Genomic DNA, 17,583 nt, shown 5'->3' on the forward strand with positions numbered 1-17,583 from the left:
TTCACCTTTTAATAACTGCTCGTTTTGATTGGACAAATGGTCTAATGTCTCTTCTTGTTCTAAAATGATCACTAAGTGTTCTTTGAAAGTTCAGGTGTTTAAAACTGATGTTGGAAACAACAAGTTGACCCTGAATGCTTAAATCGAGCTTCAATCCATTGTGAAAATTTGCTAAAGACTAATTTACATATGTTTCATGGTGTGTTTTTAGAATTAAACATAAAAAATGTGATTGATTCAAAGGTTAGAAAAAAATCACCACTTCACAACTACACAACTACAACTAGGTACTTTTTTTAAGTTTTGACTCAAGTGATATTATGGAAGAAAAAAAGAAAATTATAAATTTATATTTAGCGATTTATGAACAGGTTTCTGTAATTGCGTCATCAAGCTGCGACAGGACTGAGAGCAAAGACGCAATTTTTAAGAGACAATTTGTTTACAACCATGGCGTCGGTTGATTTCAGAGGTAATTGTTTGTGGTATTGTTATGCGGAACGCTTTATCTAATTTAGTTTAGATGCAATACTCTTAAAAACATTAATAAACTCTGATGTGAAATGCATTAGATACAGTCGGGTTTTAGTCGCTGTTGTTAGGTTTCAACGGGATTTATCATCGCTGTAAGGTAACGTTAGCCTGCCAGCTAACTTTGGGAACTCCAGTGTTTCATTCCTTTTACAATGTATTTATTTTTTCTTGCTCCTAAGAATTTTGTTGTTTTTACTTCTGCTAAATTGTGCGTCAAATGGGAGGTAATTAAAATGAGGCTTTCAATGCCACTCATAGATCTGTAAATCCGTACTCTTAGGGTACAGTGTTGGGTATTGGATGTTAAGCGGTTGAGTATATTGCATTATAAGCTATTTATATTACCAAAGTGATGTAAAAGACATAAAAGGTGCAATGCAAAGAAATTTTCATTGCATGTTATAAGGGTTATTTGAACCCTGAGGACAAAACCCTGACTGTTCTTTGCATTTCAAATCGCAAGTGCTCTTTTTACAATCAGGAATGATGTTGATGTATTAGATTTATAAGTAAAATCCTAGGATGGATTTTAGGGTTCCTACATGGTGTTGAAACTTATGGAATTTACTTTTCACCTTAGTATGGAAAATGTTTATGGCACAGTTTGGCTTTATCCTGTTATTTATACAAAAAATGTAAACCAAAATTGTATAAGATGATTTATTGTTTTTACACCAAATATTCATCCCCCAAGTGTTAAAATGATATTGCATATTGACCTTTACAGTTAAATAAAAGGTAACTGTAATATTTACTGTTATTTGAAGATCCCTTAAGTTTCCACACAATGACAGTTAATGTTTCCCACAGGAGAAATATTTCCAAATAGCAGAATTTCTTTGTTATGAGTAAGGGAAAAGTTTAGGACAGTCTTTCAGCCAGCTGTTAGGCAGTTAGCAGCATCAGGCTGAGGTGGGTCAGCGATGCATAATATAATTGTAAACACGTAAAGGAGAAAAAAATGGACTGCTTTTCTTATAAAGGTAGTGACTTTGAAGAAAAAAAAATAAAGGAATTACATGAATTTTAACATTTACTGTATGCGTCAAAGCGCATGTCCCTTAGCTTTATCTGACTTTTTAAAAAATTTAATTCCAAGAAAGAGCATCAGAGAAAATGCTGTTAGTTCAAATTCAATTCAAATTCAAAAATGCTTTATTCACCCCAAAGGGAAATTAAATGTTGTTATAGCTCATATTATGAAGGTTTCTTCAAAGAGCCGTTGTCGATGCTGATGGCTGTGGGCAGGAAGGATCTCCTGTAGCGCTCCGTCTTACAGCAGATCTGAAGAAGCCTCTGACTGAAGTTGATGCATTGGTAGACCAAAATTTATGGTAGTTCTTAGTTTTTATAGGGAAAAAAGTTTCAAAATTATATCTGCTGATCGCAGATCAGAGCCGATTAAGGAAAAAGTGGGCAGTCGATTGATTTTTTTTTATTTCTGAAATTGAAATTAAAATACTGGCATTAATAATTTTTTTGTATTTCTCTTGGACAGTTCACAGATAAATGAACAATCATAAAAATAAAAAAAAACCGTAAAGGCCCATTTTACAGCGTTTTTGCCTCTAAACTATTTTAATTCAGGCTTTTAAACTGGACTTGTGGTCCTTTCACTGGGCGTGTATTAAGGTGGTTCAGATACCAAACACGGCATAGATATTTCGTTATTTTTGCAAACAGAATTAGGATATCAAATATCACAACCTGTGCTTTAGAGCATCCATTCTGAGTTGAGAAGCCTTAGAAAAAGTTTCTATGTGGAACTGATGCTAAAAAAAGCAATGAAACAGTTTTTTTAACACATTGCTAAATCAGAAGCCAATTTCAGTGTTATTTCATGATTTGTGGAGTATGACTATGATAAAAGCTACTGTAAAACTGTAAAAACATTTTCGAAATGTTTTGTACTCAAATGCCAAGACTGTTTTAAAAACTGGAGAAATTTTCAAATTGAAAATGTGTACAAATTCTGGTATTGACAATGCTGTCTATTGGAAACTTGTCGGTGAAACTTGTTCATGTGGTTATTACATAAGGTGTTTCCTTTCTGATTTGCAGACAACCTCCTGGGCATATCGTGGGTGGACAGCGGCTGGGTGCCGATTCTTAATCCTGGGAATGTTCTGGATTATTTCTCTGAGAGAAGCAACCCATTCTATGACCGAACCTGCAATAACGAGATAGTAAAGATGCAACGGCTTACTCTGGAGCACCTCAAGTACGTTTATTAAACCTGGGATGGATCGGTCTTATCAATATCGTTATGCTTTATTCTCATGTTTTAAAATGTACAAAAAGTATAACCGTGAACTAAAATCAGTGCAACCAGATGTATTACAGATGTATTCTGCTGTAGGCCCTACAGGCATGAACAGAAAATGTGTCTTTGCTGTGTTTCATGTTTGTTTACCTCAGTCTCCTATTGACTCCCTCACCAGCATACACGCAATCCTGTATTGTTAGTATGTAAAAAGAAGTCTGCAAAATATAGGAATACAAATAAGCTTGTAATAAGATGGTAATAGTTATTTCAGATGTAACATTGTTTCTCTGGTTGTAAAACCTTTCCAAAGAATTTGACAGCTGCTTCAAGTTCATGAAAGCAAAAAAGCACAAACTGCTGCTGCTGTACTCAGCAACTACAGTTGGATGATACTGCTGCTGATTTTGTACATTTCCTCACTCACGAACAAAGGTTTCTCATTTGAATGTGGAGAGAGAGAATTACACCAAAACACAGAAACCAAACTACACAGAAGTTAATAACTTATTTGCAGAGCATTGAGTAAAATAAATATTTAATCCCGAAGCAGAACGTAACTCAACACTTGGAGGACAATTCTTTACTGGGGACCACAGCATCAAGGCATTTTCTGTGGTTGGATGGGAGGTACAGGAGGAATGGTACCCCACCTTCTCTTTACAGAAACTCCAAATCTTTTAGGTTTCTTGGTTTCCAGCTTGGCATCTCAAAGCTTCAGCTTCCGCCATTGATTTTTCTATACTCTATGCCAGTGACGGCTGGTGATGGGAAATTTTGGGGGAGCGTCCCAGAGGTCAGTAATTAACACAACATAACAATAAACTCTACTTGAACATAAATCCGTCCATGATCACTTGCCTGCTGCTGGATTTTTAAGTCTGGTTGGTCCGGTCTAATCCCTTTATGTGCCTGATCAAATTATTACTTTGTTAATAAATGACCGAGTCTTCCTTCGCTTCCTTTATTGTCTCTTATCTTTGTTGCTGTCTGACTTATTGCATCCATATGTTTGAGTGGCATTGTAGTGGGGTATGTGACGTTGATTGACATATCATGGATTAATCAGATTGGAATGAGACAAAAAATAACTCCAGAAACTGAAATGGAATGGGAATGCTGAAAAATCAGACGTCAGACACATTTTATGAGTGAACAGATGCAATAATTACTTTTTATTTTGTAACTGTCTATACTTTTTTCCTGCAATTTTGATTGGGGAAGCTCCCCAGTGTCTGCTATTGACAATCCGCCACTTCTCTATGCCCTATTGAGCCGAAGAAAGCCCTACCTTTTCACTGGTAATGTGCTTGCAGCTAATCGCAATGTGTTGTATCAATCAACAGCTGCTTTAATGTCTGAATGCAAGCTTCAGCCATGGAAAACCGTAAACTGTAGTATAAATGGTATCTGACTCCATGTCATTCTGACAACCTTAGAAAATACCATCTTTACAAGTTTTAAAAGGTTTTTAATTCAACCTTTAGTACGATCCTCAGTGGGCCAAACTTAAACATGATCTCTCTATAATTATTCTATGCTCATTTTATTTTTTTTCAAACGTTAGTAACCAAGTTCAAATGGAAAATCAGATCATCTGTAAACCTTGTAATGGTAATCAGGAATACAGGTAAACGTTTCATTCACTTATCTCTAATTCATGAGAACCAGGCGAATTTAATGGAGCCACTTAACACGTTTACCCAAACTAACATGCAGTTGTGAAATCCTGTTTTCCCTTTACAGCTGCACATGTACAGAGTTTGACATTATTTTATTTTCAGTCAGATGGTGGGAGTGGAGTACATTCTTCTTCATGCTCAGGAACCAATTCTTTATATCATTCGTAAGCAACAGCGGCAGACTCCAACACAAGGTGAGCAGGGCACCATCTCACCGTTGTGCTGCAGTTTTAACTAATGTATAGATCTGGAGCTTATATTTAAAGCACTGGTAATAAGGTTTACCATTCTGCATGAATGACTTTTACTACATCTAAAAACACATCTCCATCTCTGTACTTAATCATTACCCAGTGATTCCTTTGGCGGACTACTACATCATAGCAGGAGTGGTGTATCAGGCTCCAGACCTGGGGACGGTTATCAACTCTAGAGCGGTAAATCAGTTTAAATACAGTATAAACCCTGTGAATGTTTCGGTGTTCATTGTTTTTCCTGATATTGTCCTGAATGTTGGATTAGCTTTCTGCAGTCCATGGAATTCAGTCGGCATTTGATGAGGCTATGTCGTACTGCCGCTACCACCCATCCAAGGGCTACTGGTGGCAATTCAAGGATCAGGAAGAGAGAGGTTGGATCTTTCTTAATATATGTTTACAACCTGTAGCTGATACTGCTGCTGCTAGCAGTAAACATATCCCTGTTCTTAGAAAAAACAACAATTCCCGAAATACACAACGCCGTTCGAAAGTATTCATACCATAACTTTTCTAGATTTTGTCACGTTCCAACCACAGACTTTTTATTTTTATTGGGATTTGAAGACATGAAGTAGCCTTTAGCCTCACTGAGTCAACACTCCTACAGCTGAAAGTCTCGGGCTATGTCTCTGCCAACTTTGTACATGTCGAGACTTCATTTTTTTTTTGCCATCTTGTCTTTAAAGATTTGTTCCATCTCTGTCAAATGGGTGTTTTCCTGGTTCCACCATTTCTATCAGCTGTGTTGAAGTAGAAACACATCTAAAGGATGCAGAACACGGTCTCTTCAGCACAAGGTTTACTTCCAGAATTGCCCTGTTTAACTCCTTCTTCCATGAACTCTAATCAGCTTTATTTCGGGATATCTGAGTAAAAGTGGGACTGAATAAAGCATGCTGCACTTTTTAGATGAAAAAAAAACCCCATGTCTCATTTTTCTTTCACGTAACAATCATATGCTACTTTGTGTTGGTTTGTAAATCCAAATAAAATATGCTGCAGTTTGTTGTTGTAATGTGACACAGTTTGTAGGGGTTCAAGGGCCGCTGTATATTCAGATCGTTTCAACGTTTATTGACACAAACCTTCCATTAAGATTTGAAAACATATCTGGACTGTCAAAAAAAAATTGTGTTTTTGATCTCGAATAACAAATTCAGTTTGTAGCTGTTTCCAGAATAACAAGATAAATCCAGAAAAGAAAGGTTCAATAGGTATAAATACTTTTGCAAAGCCCTGTATGTGTCAGAACTATTTAACTCTGCATCTCCAAAATATTGCCCACATTGCTTTCTAATGTAACCTTGTCTTTTTCAAAGGTTTATTGACTTTTTCCTTTCATATAGAAAAAGCTAAGCCTAAATCTAAGAAGAAAGAGGAGCCTAGTTCTCTGTTTCAGAGCCATCGTGTTGACACACTGCTTTTAGACCTCAGATCAAAGTTTCCACCAACATTTTACCAGGTATGTTTTCAGTGTTTCTAAATGGTCATTAATTTCGTTTTTGTATTGAGACCAAATGTATCAAAAATGAATGGCAATCTGTTTCTTGTTTGTGATTGTAGCCTAAGCCTGGTGAAAAGCCAATTCCAGGTATGATAATCAGTTTGATTTTATACAGATCCTAAACTCACATTAAAGCTTGAACCTAAAAATGTGTTAGTATAAATTAATTACTTCATGATAATCTCAGTAAACCTATATATATATTTTTTTTTGATAATTTTGTTTTTTCTGAATTTGTATTCACTTGCGCTGCAGTTGAGGTAAATAAGGAACCTGAGCCTCCCACAGAAGCTGTGAAACAAGTGGAGAGGGAACCGGCCACCAAGTCCTCAGCTCCGGCTCCAGCGAGTAAACCACCGCCTGAGAAGAGGGCGAGGCTGCAGTAACGTTCCAGGGGACATGGAGATATGCTGTGCTCCACAGCATTAATTGAGAAACAGGCTGCCTTCTGGGAGTCTTTGTGTTTCTGCCCCAAAAATGCAACCTTGTTAACTTCTCTACTTTTTCTGAACTGAACTGGCACAAAGGGGTGTCCTTACCTTTTTGTAGTCCTTAAGAGCTTAGGAATAAGTATATTTCAGGCAGCTGAACTGAAAACATGAGTGATGTCAGCAGGATCTTTTAATGTGGATTTATTTTTTTGACCATGCACTGAGATCAGCATTAGTATCTGCCCACTTTTCAACATCAGCACACCTTTTATTTCTTGTATTGACTTCAAAGGACAGTTTTAAAACCTTCTTTCAGAAGAGCTGTTCTAAAGCATGTTGACAGTTAAGCAAAAGCTATAACTCTGACCAGAGTACTTACTTGTAACTGTAAATAAAACACCTTGTTTGCTTTTTTGTAATAAAATTATTTAGTAACTGTAAATTTTTTTGTTCATTTGACAAGTCTTAAGTCTTGCTTGATGAGTTGTAGTTACTTATTACCATGAATACACGAATGCACTATATTGGTTTCCTCTCAACTAAAGTATAGAGAGGATTAGAGGATAAATGTTTGCTTCATGTGGTCAGTAGAAACCTGTTTGTTCTAATGGAAAGTATAAAATGATTTCAGATCATTTGATTTAAATACTTGTTTGCCAAACAAAGTCAACCTGATATCTCACCAAACTATGAAAGATTACAGAAACGACATCCACATCCGCTTATCTTTGCAGGGTCATGGGAGCTGGGGCCCATTTCCAGCGGCCATCAGGCGATAGGCAGGGTACACCCTGGTCTGGTCGCCAGTCCATCACAGGGCAGCATAGAGACACAGAGTGCAGTTAACCATGCAAACACACGTATACCTCAGGACAATTTAGAGAGACCAAAGAACCTCACAGTCATGCTTTTGGATCGTGGCAGGAAGTTAGAGTACCTGGAGAGAACCCATGTATGCACAGGGAGAACATGCAAACCTAATGCAGAAAGAGCTCAGGTGGGGATTCAAACCCAGGAGCTGCTTGCTGCAAGGTGCTACCATCTGTGCCACTGTGCAGCCCACAGAAACAACAAGAGGAAATGTCCTGTACCCTCATGTTCCACACCTCATGGCTGGGCTTGTTAAGATATGAAATATGTATTTAAATTCATTTTGATTCTCTTTCCATTGTAAATGAGATCCATTGAGCTCTACAGTCCTCTACAAATGTATTAATGAATTTTGTCACATTTACAACCACAAGCTTCAGTGTGTTTTATTGGGGCTTCATATGCTGTAGCACATAACTGAAGTGGAAGGGAAATTAAACGTTTTTTTTTTTTTTTTTACAAATACAGATCTGAGAAGTGTGGTGAGCTTTTTGTACTTTGCACCTGTGAGCAACTGTGACTGTAGAACCACCTTTCACTGCAATGAGAGCTACAAGTCTCTACTAGCTTTGGACCAGATACTAAAATGTTCACTCATTCTTTGCAAATAGCTCAAGTTCAGTGAAACTGGATGGAGACTCTGTAGACAGAAATTTTACAGTTTTACCACAGATTCCTAATATGATTTAGTTCTAGACTTTGACTGGACCATTCTAACATTAATATGAATGCTAAACTATCCCATTGAAGCTCTGGCTGTATGTTGAGGCCTTGTCCTGCTGGAAATTGAACCTCCACCACAGTCTGAAGATTTTTACAGCCTCTGACAGGTTTTCTTTCAGGATTGTCCTCTATTTAGTTGCGTCTTCCATCAATTCTGACTAGCTTCTCTGTCCCTTCTAAAGAAACATAACCACAGCTTGATGCTGCTACCACGTTTCACCATAGGGATGGTCCATTCAGGCTGATTCACCACATGTATTGTTTATCATGTTGGCCTGTAAGCTTGGTCTCATCTGACCCTATCATCTCTTTCCATATGTTTGCTGTATCTCATATAAAGTTTGCTGCAAACCTTCACAAGCAGTTTCCTCCTTTTGCTGCTAATATAACAGCTAGGTGTGTGCAGTGAACTGAGGCTGGAGTCAGTGCATCAAGAGCCACTACGCACAAATAAATCCTACAGTTTCAACAAATGTCGCATTTCAAATGTCGCAGATGGAGGGACTTCATGCCTCCATTTGCTGACATGCTTTATGGAGATGCACATTTCATTTTGCAGCAGGACATGGCACCTCCCCACACTGCCAAAGGTACCAAAAGCTGGATCATAGACCATGGTGTTACTGTGCTTGATTGGTCAGCAAAGTGGCCTGACAACATCTTTTGTTTTTTTTTACTTTTGACCTCTCTTAGACTGGTCTTTGTTTTCCTGTATTTTTATTGATGAGAAAAACAAAACTTTCAAGAAAATATTTTGAGAAAAACAGGATTTTACCAGCTGTCTGACATCAAGATTTTACAACTTGCCACTAGGTGTCACTTTTTTGGCCCATTGTGCCGATCTGCTGACTGCGTTCAACATTAGGAATTTGATTGAACTGTTCTTTTCAAACATGAATAAAAAACAAAACTGCCTATTTTAATAAAAAGTTTAATCTTAGAAAAGAAATAATGTAAAAATAAATATTTATTTATTATATATTATATATTTTTCGATTATTTTCTACTTTCCCATTTCTTTCTATAGTGCTCATTAGACCGGACAACACACGGGCGTCAACAGCGTCCATATTGGGAGTGGCTTTGTTTTATTAAAGGTTTGTAGGTCACAAGGGGCTCTCGTTTCACATTAGATAGTAAATGAATCACTGACTGTCAAACATTACACGTAATATTCCGTATCACTTATCAATTTTAACAAGCAGGACCAACTAACAATATTAATAAACTACTCAAATATATGAAATCTGAAAAACAAGCCAAATTAATTTCACATGCTGAAGTAAATACAGTTTAATTCTTACAGGAAAATCTTAATGCAATTAAGTAGCTTGGTGTATTTCTAGAGGTAAATGAAGAAAAACGTACGTGCATTGTAAGCAGATTGTGTTTCATATTAGTTGTTCTGTCTTATTTTGAACAGCAAATTTTCATTTTTTTTGCGACCAAAACTACTACTAAAACTAACCGAATTTGTATGATATTTGATTAATTAAATGTAATAATTAGAATTATTTTAGTGCTTCTTTTATTCGGAAAGCCCGTTTGCAAACCGACTTGTATCGCTTTACAAGCTAACCTTGCCCCTTGCAATATGGCGGACGCACTGACGTGCTGTTTCAGACTCCGCGACGAATCCAGCGTTTACTTTCCTTACTCTTTCAGCGCTTCCCAAAGTGCTTCCACGGCGACTGCGCAGGGTTGGCACGAAGAAGAGCTTTTCCTGCAAGGCTTGGAGGACCGAAACAGTGCCCCTGCTGGCCGATCTGGGTTAGCATCAGAGAAGATGGCTGCAGAAGGGATTTTTCAGGCCACTGGCTGAAAACAGAGCATCGTTTGTCATGTTGAGCGACGAGTAGCCAGCGTGTCAGCCCGGTTGTTCCATAGGTCGGTTCCGCCCGGATTATTTGGAGGAAGGGGATCGAACAACATGGGGTCGCAGACTCTCCAGATCCTGAGGCAGGGGGTCTGGGCTTCAGTCACAGGCGGATGGTACTACGACCCCGATCAGAACACATTCGTCAACGCTTTACATCTCTACATCTGGCTGTTTCTGCTATGTTTCCCCTTCACGCTGTACATGGTGAGTGGCTTTAATACTATTTAGTTTTATTCAAACCTAATTTTTGGGTGTTTGTTAGTACCGTTTAAAGCACAAGTTACCGAGCTAAGTGTCCGTTAGGTTAGCTGTTAAAGGATCCCCACGGTCGGCTCTCTGTTATCTGGAGCGGAGACAATGTAACCTTTTATACCCATTATACGTCATGGCACAAATAAACTGAACTCAAAGTGTTCTTTAAAACATAATACTTTATCATCACTAAGTGGTGGGGAATGCTGAAAACAACCCGTTTTTCTCGCCTGTAAAAGCACTGTCCACCAGCTGGATTAGGTCAGGAAGCTCTTTTGTTTAAATTCGGTGTTGAAGGACCATAAATAACAGTTGATTGCTCTCTTACTGACTTTAATTACTGAATTTAATTTCCCTCCACGCAAACAAATGTATCTATTATTGCTGTAACATAATCACACTGAAATGTTTGGAAATATTCAGCCTTTAACCCTAAGTATGTTTAGTCGGTGGGGAGAAACAGTCCTATGGTAGGGACTAAATCACAGATGGTACAGTTATTTCTATCCTAATCAATCCATTCAAATGAAATGTAAAAAAAAAAAAAATGAAATGGGGAAATATCCCCCAAGCTCGTGCCTTGTTTCCAGAACAGCCATTACATGCTGTGTAGTTTCCAGCTGTTTGTTTGGGATGTGAAGGAAAAGCCTTTTCTGGCCTACCATCACAAACGTAAACATGTGGAGTTTGCTTATTGGTGCTGGGACTTTAACTGGAACTGTGTTATTTGTCAGAGGAGAGTGAGACCAGGCTGTTGGCACTCCACGTGGTTTTGGTATGAAAACAAAGGATGACTATTCAGGAAAGCTTCCCAGCGTTAAGTACGGTGGAGGGTCAGTGATGCTGTGAACCTGTTTCTCTTCTAAGACATTTGGCCAATACAGAAATTGATTTACCAGAAACCAAATTAGCCACCTTTCAAGGACGTCTGAGTCAGCAGGTACCACTCCAGGTGGATTTGGTCTAAAATGCAAAAAACCTGGAAAAGCCCATCTGCCCACTGTTAAGTCTGGTGGAGGGTCTGTGATGCTGTGGGCTTTTGTTTTTCTTCCGAAGCTCCTGGCAACCTTGTCAGAGTGGATGGTATCATGATACACAAATCTCTGCTGAACGCTACCAGTAAAATCTAAATACGGTCATTGTGACAATTGATCCAAATCAGATGGTTTAACAGATACACAGTCATCATTCATGGTTCCTTCAGTCCCCAGACCTAAACCCTGTAGAAAACCTGATGGGTAAACGGAAGAGAAGAGAACAACTGAGAGTTTCAAGTACTTAAGGCTGTGTTATAGAAGTTGACGGAGAGTTGTCTGTCTGGCATAAAGGGGGTGTACAGAGTATTAACAGCAGGGGTGCCAGCAGTTGTTCTACTGGTGATGTTGTCAAAAGCATTTATTTCTCAATATGAATGCAGTGTCACAAAAGTATTGGATTTTATAATCCAGATGTGTAACAGAAACTAAAATGACATGCTGTTAATTGATTTTTAAATACCAATCTATTGCTCCACCCTGGTCAGAGAATGATTTACTGACCCCTGAAGCCCGTTTTCCAAACGGTAGGCAGTTTCAGTTCTATTCCTGGAGTGGAAATGTGTTGGTCAGCGCTGTGTTTTATATAGTTCTGCTGTTGTTTATGATGACTTGAAAATGAGGGCAGAAAGAGGGTCATAGAGAGCCGGAGACGGCGGCTGGAGCTCAGACAACTTCGGATAACGTGGGTCATTTTCCGCACCACAAACCCTGTTTCAGTGTGCCGCAGCAATCCAGTAATACTGCTTGATTCTGCAGCTTAAAGGAGCATAGAGTAGCACAGCACTACCATTGCTCTACCTATTCCTGCACACTGCCGGTCTGCTGGCTAAATAAAGGCCACCAGATATTTCATTTCCTCTGAAAATATTTCCGTTAGCCCGAAACACAGACAGTTGTGGTGATGAATCTGAAGGAGCCCACCCTGTTACTCTTATTAATGCAATGCTGTTTTAAAGCTGCAGTCATTGAGCTACGAGCAACATGGCTGCAGTCTGAGCAGATTGCCTGACGAATAGGAAGAAATTCTAATCTTATAAATTATGTTTTTATTAGAGCTGCATGTATTGACTTGTGATAAATAAGTAAAATGAAAAAATGTCATAGTGTTTCTGCTTTAGGTTCATAGTTGATTTAAACCTCAGATAGTAAGTAGTCTATTCAGCTGATGGGGAAAAAAATCACTGTTTCCATCTCAACAACAGGGTTTTATTGAAAAATGACTTCTGTCCAGCGCGTGCTTTTTTTTTTGTAGCAAAGAAACTTAGAGTTTCCTAAAGATATTAGGGATACACTATATATCAGCACTAACATCGGTATTAACAGATGTTAGTCATTTTTTAACATATCGTTGTCGGTCCGATAAGTAAAACTGGGTCAATATTAACAGCCAAAGATTTTTTTCGACCTATTGTTGTTTCTGTGTGTGTTTTGGGAGGGGAGGGGATGGGATGGGGTGTTGGCCATGTGGTACTTGTTTGGGTATATGACAGTGATGGTGATGCAGCACAGGATTGTGGGTAGCAGAGACCTGAGCACCTGAGCAGAGAAGTAGTGTCAGTGGTGTGGTCCTTTTTTCTTTTTTTTTTTTTTACTGTGTCAAAAGTGTAGAGATATATATTTAATAAATATCATTTCGATAAGTATTGGTTATCGGCCACAGCAACATTAACATCAGATATCGACATTGGCCCAAATTTTCATACCGGTGCGCCCCTAAATGATTTGACCTCTTCACATTTTAAAACTTTTTGTCATTAAATGACAAGTGTCACCAAATGTGTTATAGACATGTAGAGCCTGATTGCATGGTACTTTAACAATTAGCTCACACTTACTGCAGTCCACGCTGTTCTTCGGGATATGCATGTTGCGTGGAGTGGTATTTTAATATAGATACATTTGTCATATGTTGTGCAGCCATATAATCATACATCATATGTTATATTATTTCCGCAAGTGAAGGAATAATTGTTGCCTTTTGGTTTGAAATAAAAACCTGTGTACATATGTGCAAGTCTTTGTATTAAACATGGAGAGGTAGCATTTAGTTTCTTTGCATCGCAGCTTTGGAAGCAACTGCCTGAAAACCTGAAATATGCAGAAACTGTTGGCTTTTAAATAAGGACTGAAAACTTTACTGGTTTCTTGCAGCTTACCTATAATGACCAAAGACTGCTTCATCATTTCTATCATGACTTAACTTTTAAGTAGCCTAAATTTACTACTTTTTTATTTATGTGATTATGTCTCAGGTTTTATGCTGTTCTGTGATGCTTTGTTTGCCTTTTTGATGTTTCAAGTTTTTTATTTAATCCCTATCCCTTCATTCATCTTGTGAAGCCCTTTGAATGTACCTGTGTATGCTATACTAATAGCAAGCATTGACTTGCTTTGCCCTAAATACCATGAAACCGCTGTATTTTTGTCGGTTATCATTATCATGATCTCAAACTGCCATTCTGCTAACAGCATATCACGCACAGTTGAATTTCCTCTCCCTTCTCTTGCCTTAGGCCCTGCCTCCCACTATGGTAATAGTTGGGATCTACTGTGGTGTGATTGCTGCCATGTTCCTGCTGTTGAAGACGGTGAATTACCGTCTCCACCATGCCCTGGATGAGGGCGAGGTCGTGGAGCACCAGGCCAAGGAGAACCAGATCCGCAGAGGGGGGACGGAGGGGGCTAATGACGGCAGCGCCACCCGTCGGGAGGACAGCAACGGCCCGGGGTGAGCTGATGAGTTATGATATGAGAAACTGGATGAGTAACTGTTCTCCAAAGGCCGTGTGCACGAGGTGGTCATGCTTCCCAATCAATGATAGGAGTTGTCTAACGGGACTAAAATCAGTGGTCCGCTTGTTCAGTGATGACATGTAGACACTCAGCTGGAACAGAAGCAGTGAGTCAGGTGTTAGTCACACTTTAAATTTCAGGACTTTCTATGTAATAATAGGAGTGCCGCAGAAAAGGACAATGGTTCTAACAGATGTATTTTACCCCTTTCACTTTTTAACAACTTTTATGTTGTTGACCAAATCGATGTAACGCATAATTGTGATGTGTGCGGAAAACAAGGATACTAGCTTTCAAATATTTTTACAAGTAAAAATCTGAATTGTGTTGCATGCCTTTTTATTCAGACTAATTTTCTCGGATACCCCTAAACACAATCAAGCATCATAAATACCAAGGAACACACCAAACTGACACTGCATGGTGGTGATAGCATCATGCTGTGGGGATGCTCTTGTTCAGCAGGCGCAGGGAAGTTGGTCAGAATTGATGGGAAGATGGATGGAGCTAAATACAAGAGAACTCGTTTAGGCTGCTAAAGACTAGAAACTGAAAGAAGGTTTACCTTACAGCTAGGCCATGACTTAAACATGTGGCAGGAGCTACAATGCAGATCTAAGCATTGCCATGTGTTAAAATGGCCTAGTCAAAGTCCAGACAAAAATCCAACTGAGAATCATCTGCGACATGAAAATTGATGTCCAATCTGACTGAGCCTGAGTGGTTTTTCTTAGAAGAATGGGAAAGAAATTCAGGCCCTAGATGTACAGAGCTATTAGACAGACCCCAGATGGCTTGCTGCTGGAATTGCAGCAAAATGTGGTTCTACAAAGTATTTACACAGGTAGATAGTTTTACACTCCCCACTATTCTTTTGGGAAAGAGGTTGGAAATGTGTAAATGTGTTTACTTCAGCATCACTATTACGCTCTATTGTGTGTTGGTCTACCACAAAAAAGTGCATTAAAGTTTAGTTTTAACTCACTAAAATGTAAAAATGTTCAAGACTGGCAGGAAAATGTGTTTCTACAAAGTGTTGACTCTGTGTGGCTTGTGCGTTGACAAATTCTTTTTTTATTTGTGACAAAATGTTTAAAACATCTGAGTGTATAAATACTTTTCCAAGAAAATATATGAATTTATTTATTTTTTTCCTGAAACTTTGGAAAGAGCTTACAATGTAACTCAATTATGATCATATTTGCTAATTAATTCTTCAATGACCTGTTCAGTGAGCTGCTCAGCTTTAGCCAAAACGCCATGTTCTAAATGCCAGGTTTATAATTTTCTTTATGGAAATGTTTAGTTCTCACTCAGATGGAAAGGAAAGACAGCAAGGAAGGTCTTTGCTGCCTATGAGTTGCAGAAATGACTCATATTCACATTCCAGGGGGGGTGCTTATAGGACGCTGGGAGAACGGGGAAAAAGATAAATAAAGGTTCTCAACCGCAGGGACAGTTATAGTCACAGCTTTGCCCGCAGCAACATTCCAGGTTTCAGTTTCAGAGCTGATTTCCATTAGGGTGTTTTTCGAACCATTTATGTCACCTAGTTTGAGCTTGATTGTTTTTTCTGTTCTGATCCGTTAAGGAAACCTTTTTTTGCATATGGAAATGATTTACATCATGGCTGTTTTTTAGTTTTTTTTTGTTTCAGCATACCAGCTGGTTAAACAAGCATGTCTGGGCTAAATATAAACCTGTGGAAAATCTGCATGAATGCACGTTTTTCCTTTTTTTTTTTTTTTATCAGAGTTAAGTTTCAGAATCCAAATAAAACCTTCAGAATGGAGCTCTGATTAGTTTCACTGCAAAGTGTGTTTTGCTCTAAACTTAGCAAATCTGGTGGATGTTGAGAATAATTTTAGGGGCCTCAAGGAAAGGGGGTGTTCTCAATTAATCTGCATATATTTGTGTGTTGCAAAGGGATCCTGGAGGGGGTATAGAAATGGCAGATTTTATCCCACAAGAGACTCCACCAGTGGACTGCAGTTCAAGAAATTCCTATATTGGGATGGAGTCTAATCAGGTAAGCAAAGCAGCTGATCTCTAGCACACAGGGCCGTAAGCAGAGCCAAACGACCCAATCCCACTTGACAGAAATGGTGACTCGAGTTTGAGACTCCGACTCAAGTTGCACCTATGTCGCAAAAATAAGACTTTGGACCCAACCTGGAGATGTGCCCTAAAGACTTGAAACTTGACTTGCACTCCTGGTCTGAGACTCTAGTCTTAGTAACAGTTTTAAACTCTTAACGAAGAGTGAAAGGAAACTTCTATGTGAGCTGCAGACTCCAGTTGTTTCCCAATTTTTATGAAAATTCTCCTGCTCGTAGTGAGAAGAAAACTCTCCAAACCCTATTTGTGCAATATACAGTGAAGGAGTGGACAATATGAAGAAAGAGATAAACAGGTGTTAAGTTGATCATTACCAAGACTAACAAGCACTTTATTTAATTCATTCAGAAATTCAACATTACCAGGTTTTAATCTCTTTCTATTGTTTTTCTTGGGGTTTCTTAATCCTGTTCCTCGGGGCCCTCTGTCCTGCATGTTTTAGGTGTTTCCCTGCTAATGCACACCTAACTTGAATAAAAGGGTGAATAGCAGGCTTCTGCAGCATTAGATGGGTACACTGAGGAGATCATACAATCATTTGAATCAGGTGTGCTGGAGCAGAGACACATCCAGAACATGCAGAACAGTGGCCCCTGAGGAACAGGGTTAAAGACACAAAATTAGAGCAGAGGTTCCCAAACTTTTCAGCCTGTGACCCCCAAAACAACAGTGCCAGAGACTGGCGACCCCCCTAAAAATACATATAATTTTTACACTATATTTATTTATAATATAGAGTGAAATAATTATATGTTTTTTTTAAATACATTTTTATTTTCAAATGAAATTTGAGTATTTCATTTCTTCATATATTATTTAAGTATTTCATGGGACATTAACATTCATTTATTTTATGATAAATTAACTTATTTAATTTGTCCCTTTTGCCCCTCCATACACCTCAGCTGCCACATCACGATGATTCTGAAAATCATGTCGCGACCCTCCACTTGGTGTCTCACAATCCCCCGGGGGGTCCCGACCCCCACTTTGAGAACCCTTGTCTTAGAGCATAAATTCCTATTTCTATTTCTAAAGGAGTAAATATTACACTTGATGAATTTTCAAAATATTATGCAGCCTTTAGCAGCTTTTGACTTGTAGGAATAAATGTTAAAAGATCAAGATATAATTTTTTATCAAAGTGAGAAGATTTAAAGAAAATTATTTAATATTCATGTTGTAATTCAGCCTAAGGACAAACGGTACAAGTCTAGATATCTAACCTACTGCGATT

At 38.5% G+C, this 17,583-nt stretch overlaps 2 protein-coding genes across 2 annotated transcripts in view; both read left to right on the forward strand.

Moving 5' to 3' along the window:
• Nucleotides 1–387: 387 nt before the first annotated feature.
• On the forward strand, nt 388–7,116 carry med6 (mediator complex subunit 6). Its single transcript, XM_047346194.1, has 8 exons — nt 388–472; nt 2,596–2,755; nt 4,582–4,673; nt 4,834–4,916; nt 5,002–5,110; nt 6,086–6,201; nt 6,303–6,330; nt 6,499–7,116. Exons 1-8 carry the CDS (start codon nt 451–453, stop codon nt 6,627–6,629), a joined length of 741 nt encoding a protein of 246 aa, XP_047202150.1. The 5' UTR covers nt 388–450; the 3' UTR covers nt 6,630–7,116.
• Nucleotides 7,117–10,034: 2,918 nt separating this feature from the next.
• The window catches only part of pcnx1 (pecanex 1), a 54,281-nt gene continuing 46,732 nt past the window's right edge, over nt 10,035–17,583 (forward strand). The window contains exons 1-3 of the mRNA XM_047345130.1: nt 10,035–10,350; nt 13,949–14,163; nt 16,155–16,257. Coding sequence (XP_047201086.1) covers nt 10,198–10,350; nt 13,949–14,163; nt 16,155–16,257 — 471 coding nt within the window. The 5' untranslated portion in view covers nt 10,035–10,197. The remainder of the gene's footprint in view (nt 10,351–13,948; nt 14,164–16,154; nt 16,258–17,583) is intronic.

Source organism: Girardinichthys multiradiatus, chromosome 19, assembly GCF_021462225.1.
Source record: "Girardinichthys multiradiatus isolate DD_20200921_A chromosome 19, DD_fGirMul_XY1, whole genome shotgun sequence".
Lineage (NCBI taxonomy): Eukaryota > Metazoa > Chordata > Actinopteri > Cyprinodontiformes > Goodeidae > Girardinichthys > Girardinichthys multiradiatus.

Excerpts from the sequence above, each read along its gene's own strand:
- med6 (XM_047346194.1), top strand. The coding sequence starts at position 451 with ATGGCGTCGGTTGATTTCAGAG. Across the intron at positions 5,111-6,085 it reads CAAGGATCAGGAAGAGAGAG|AAAAAGCTAAGCCTAAATCT; the intron begins GTTGGATCTTTC and ends CCTTTCATATAG. Across the intron at positions 6,331-6,498 it reads TGGTGAAAAGCCAATTCCAG|TTGAGGTAAATAAGGAACCT; the intron begins GTATGATAATCA and ends CTTGCGCTGCAG.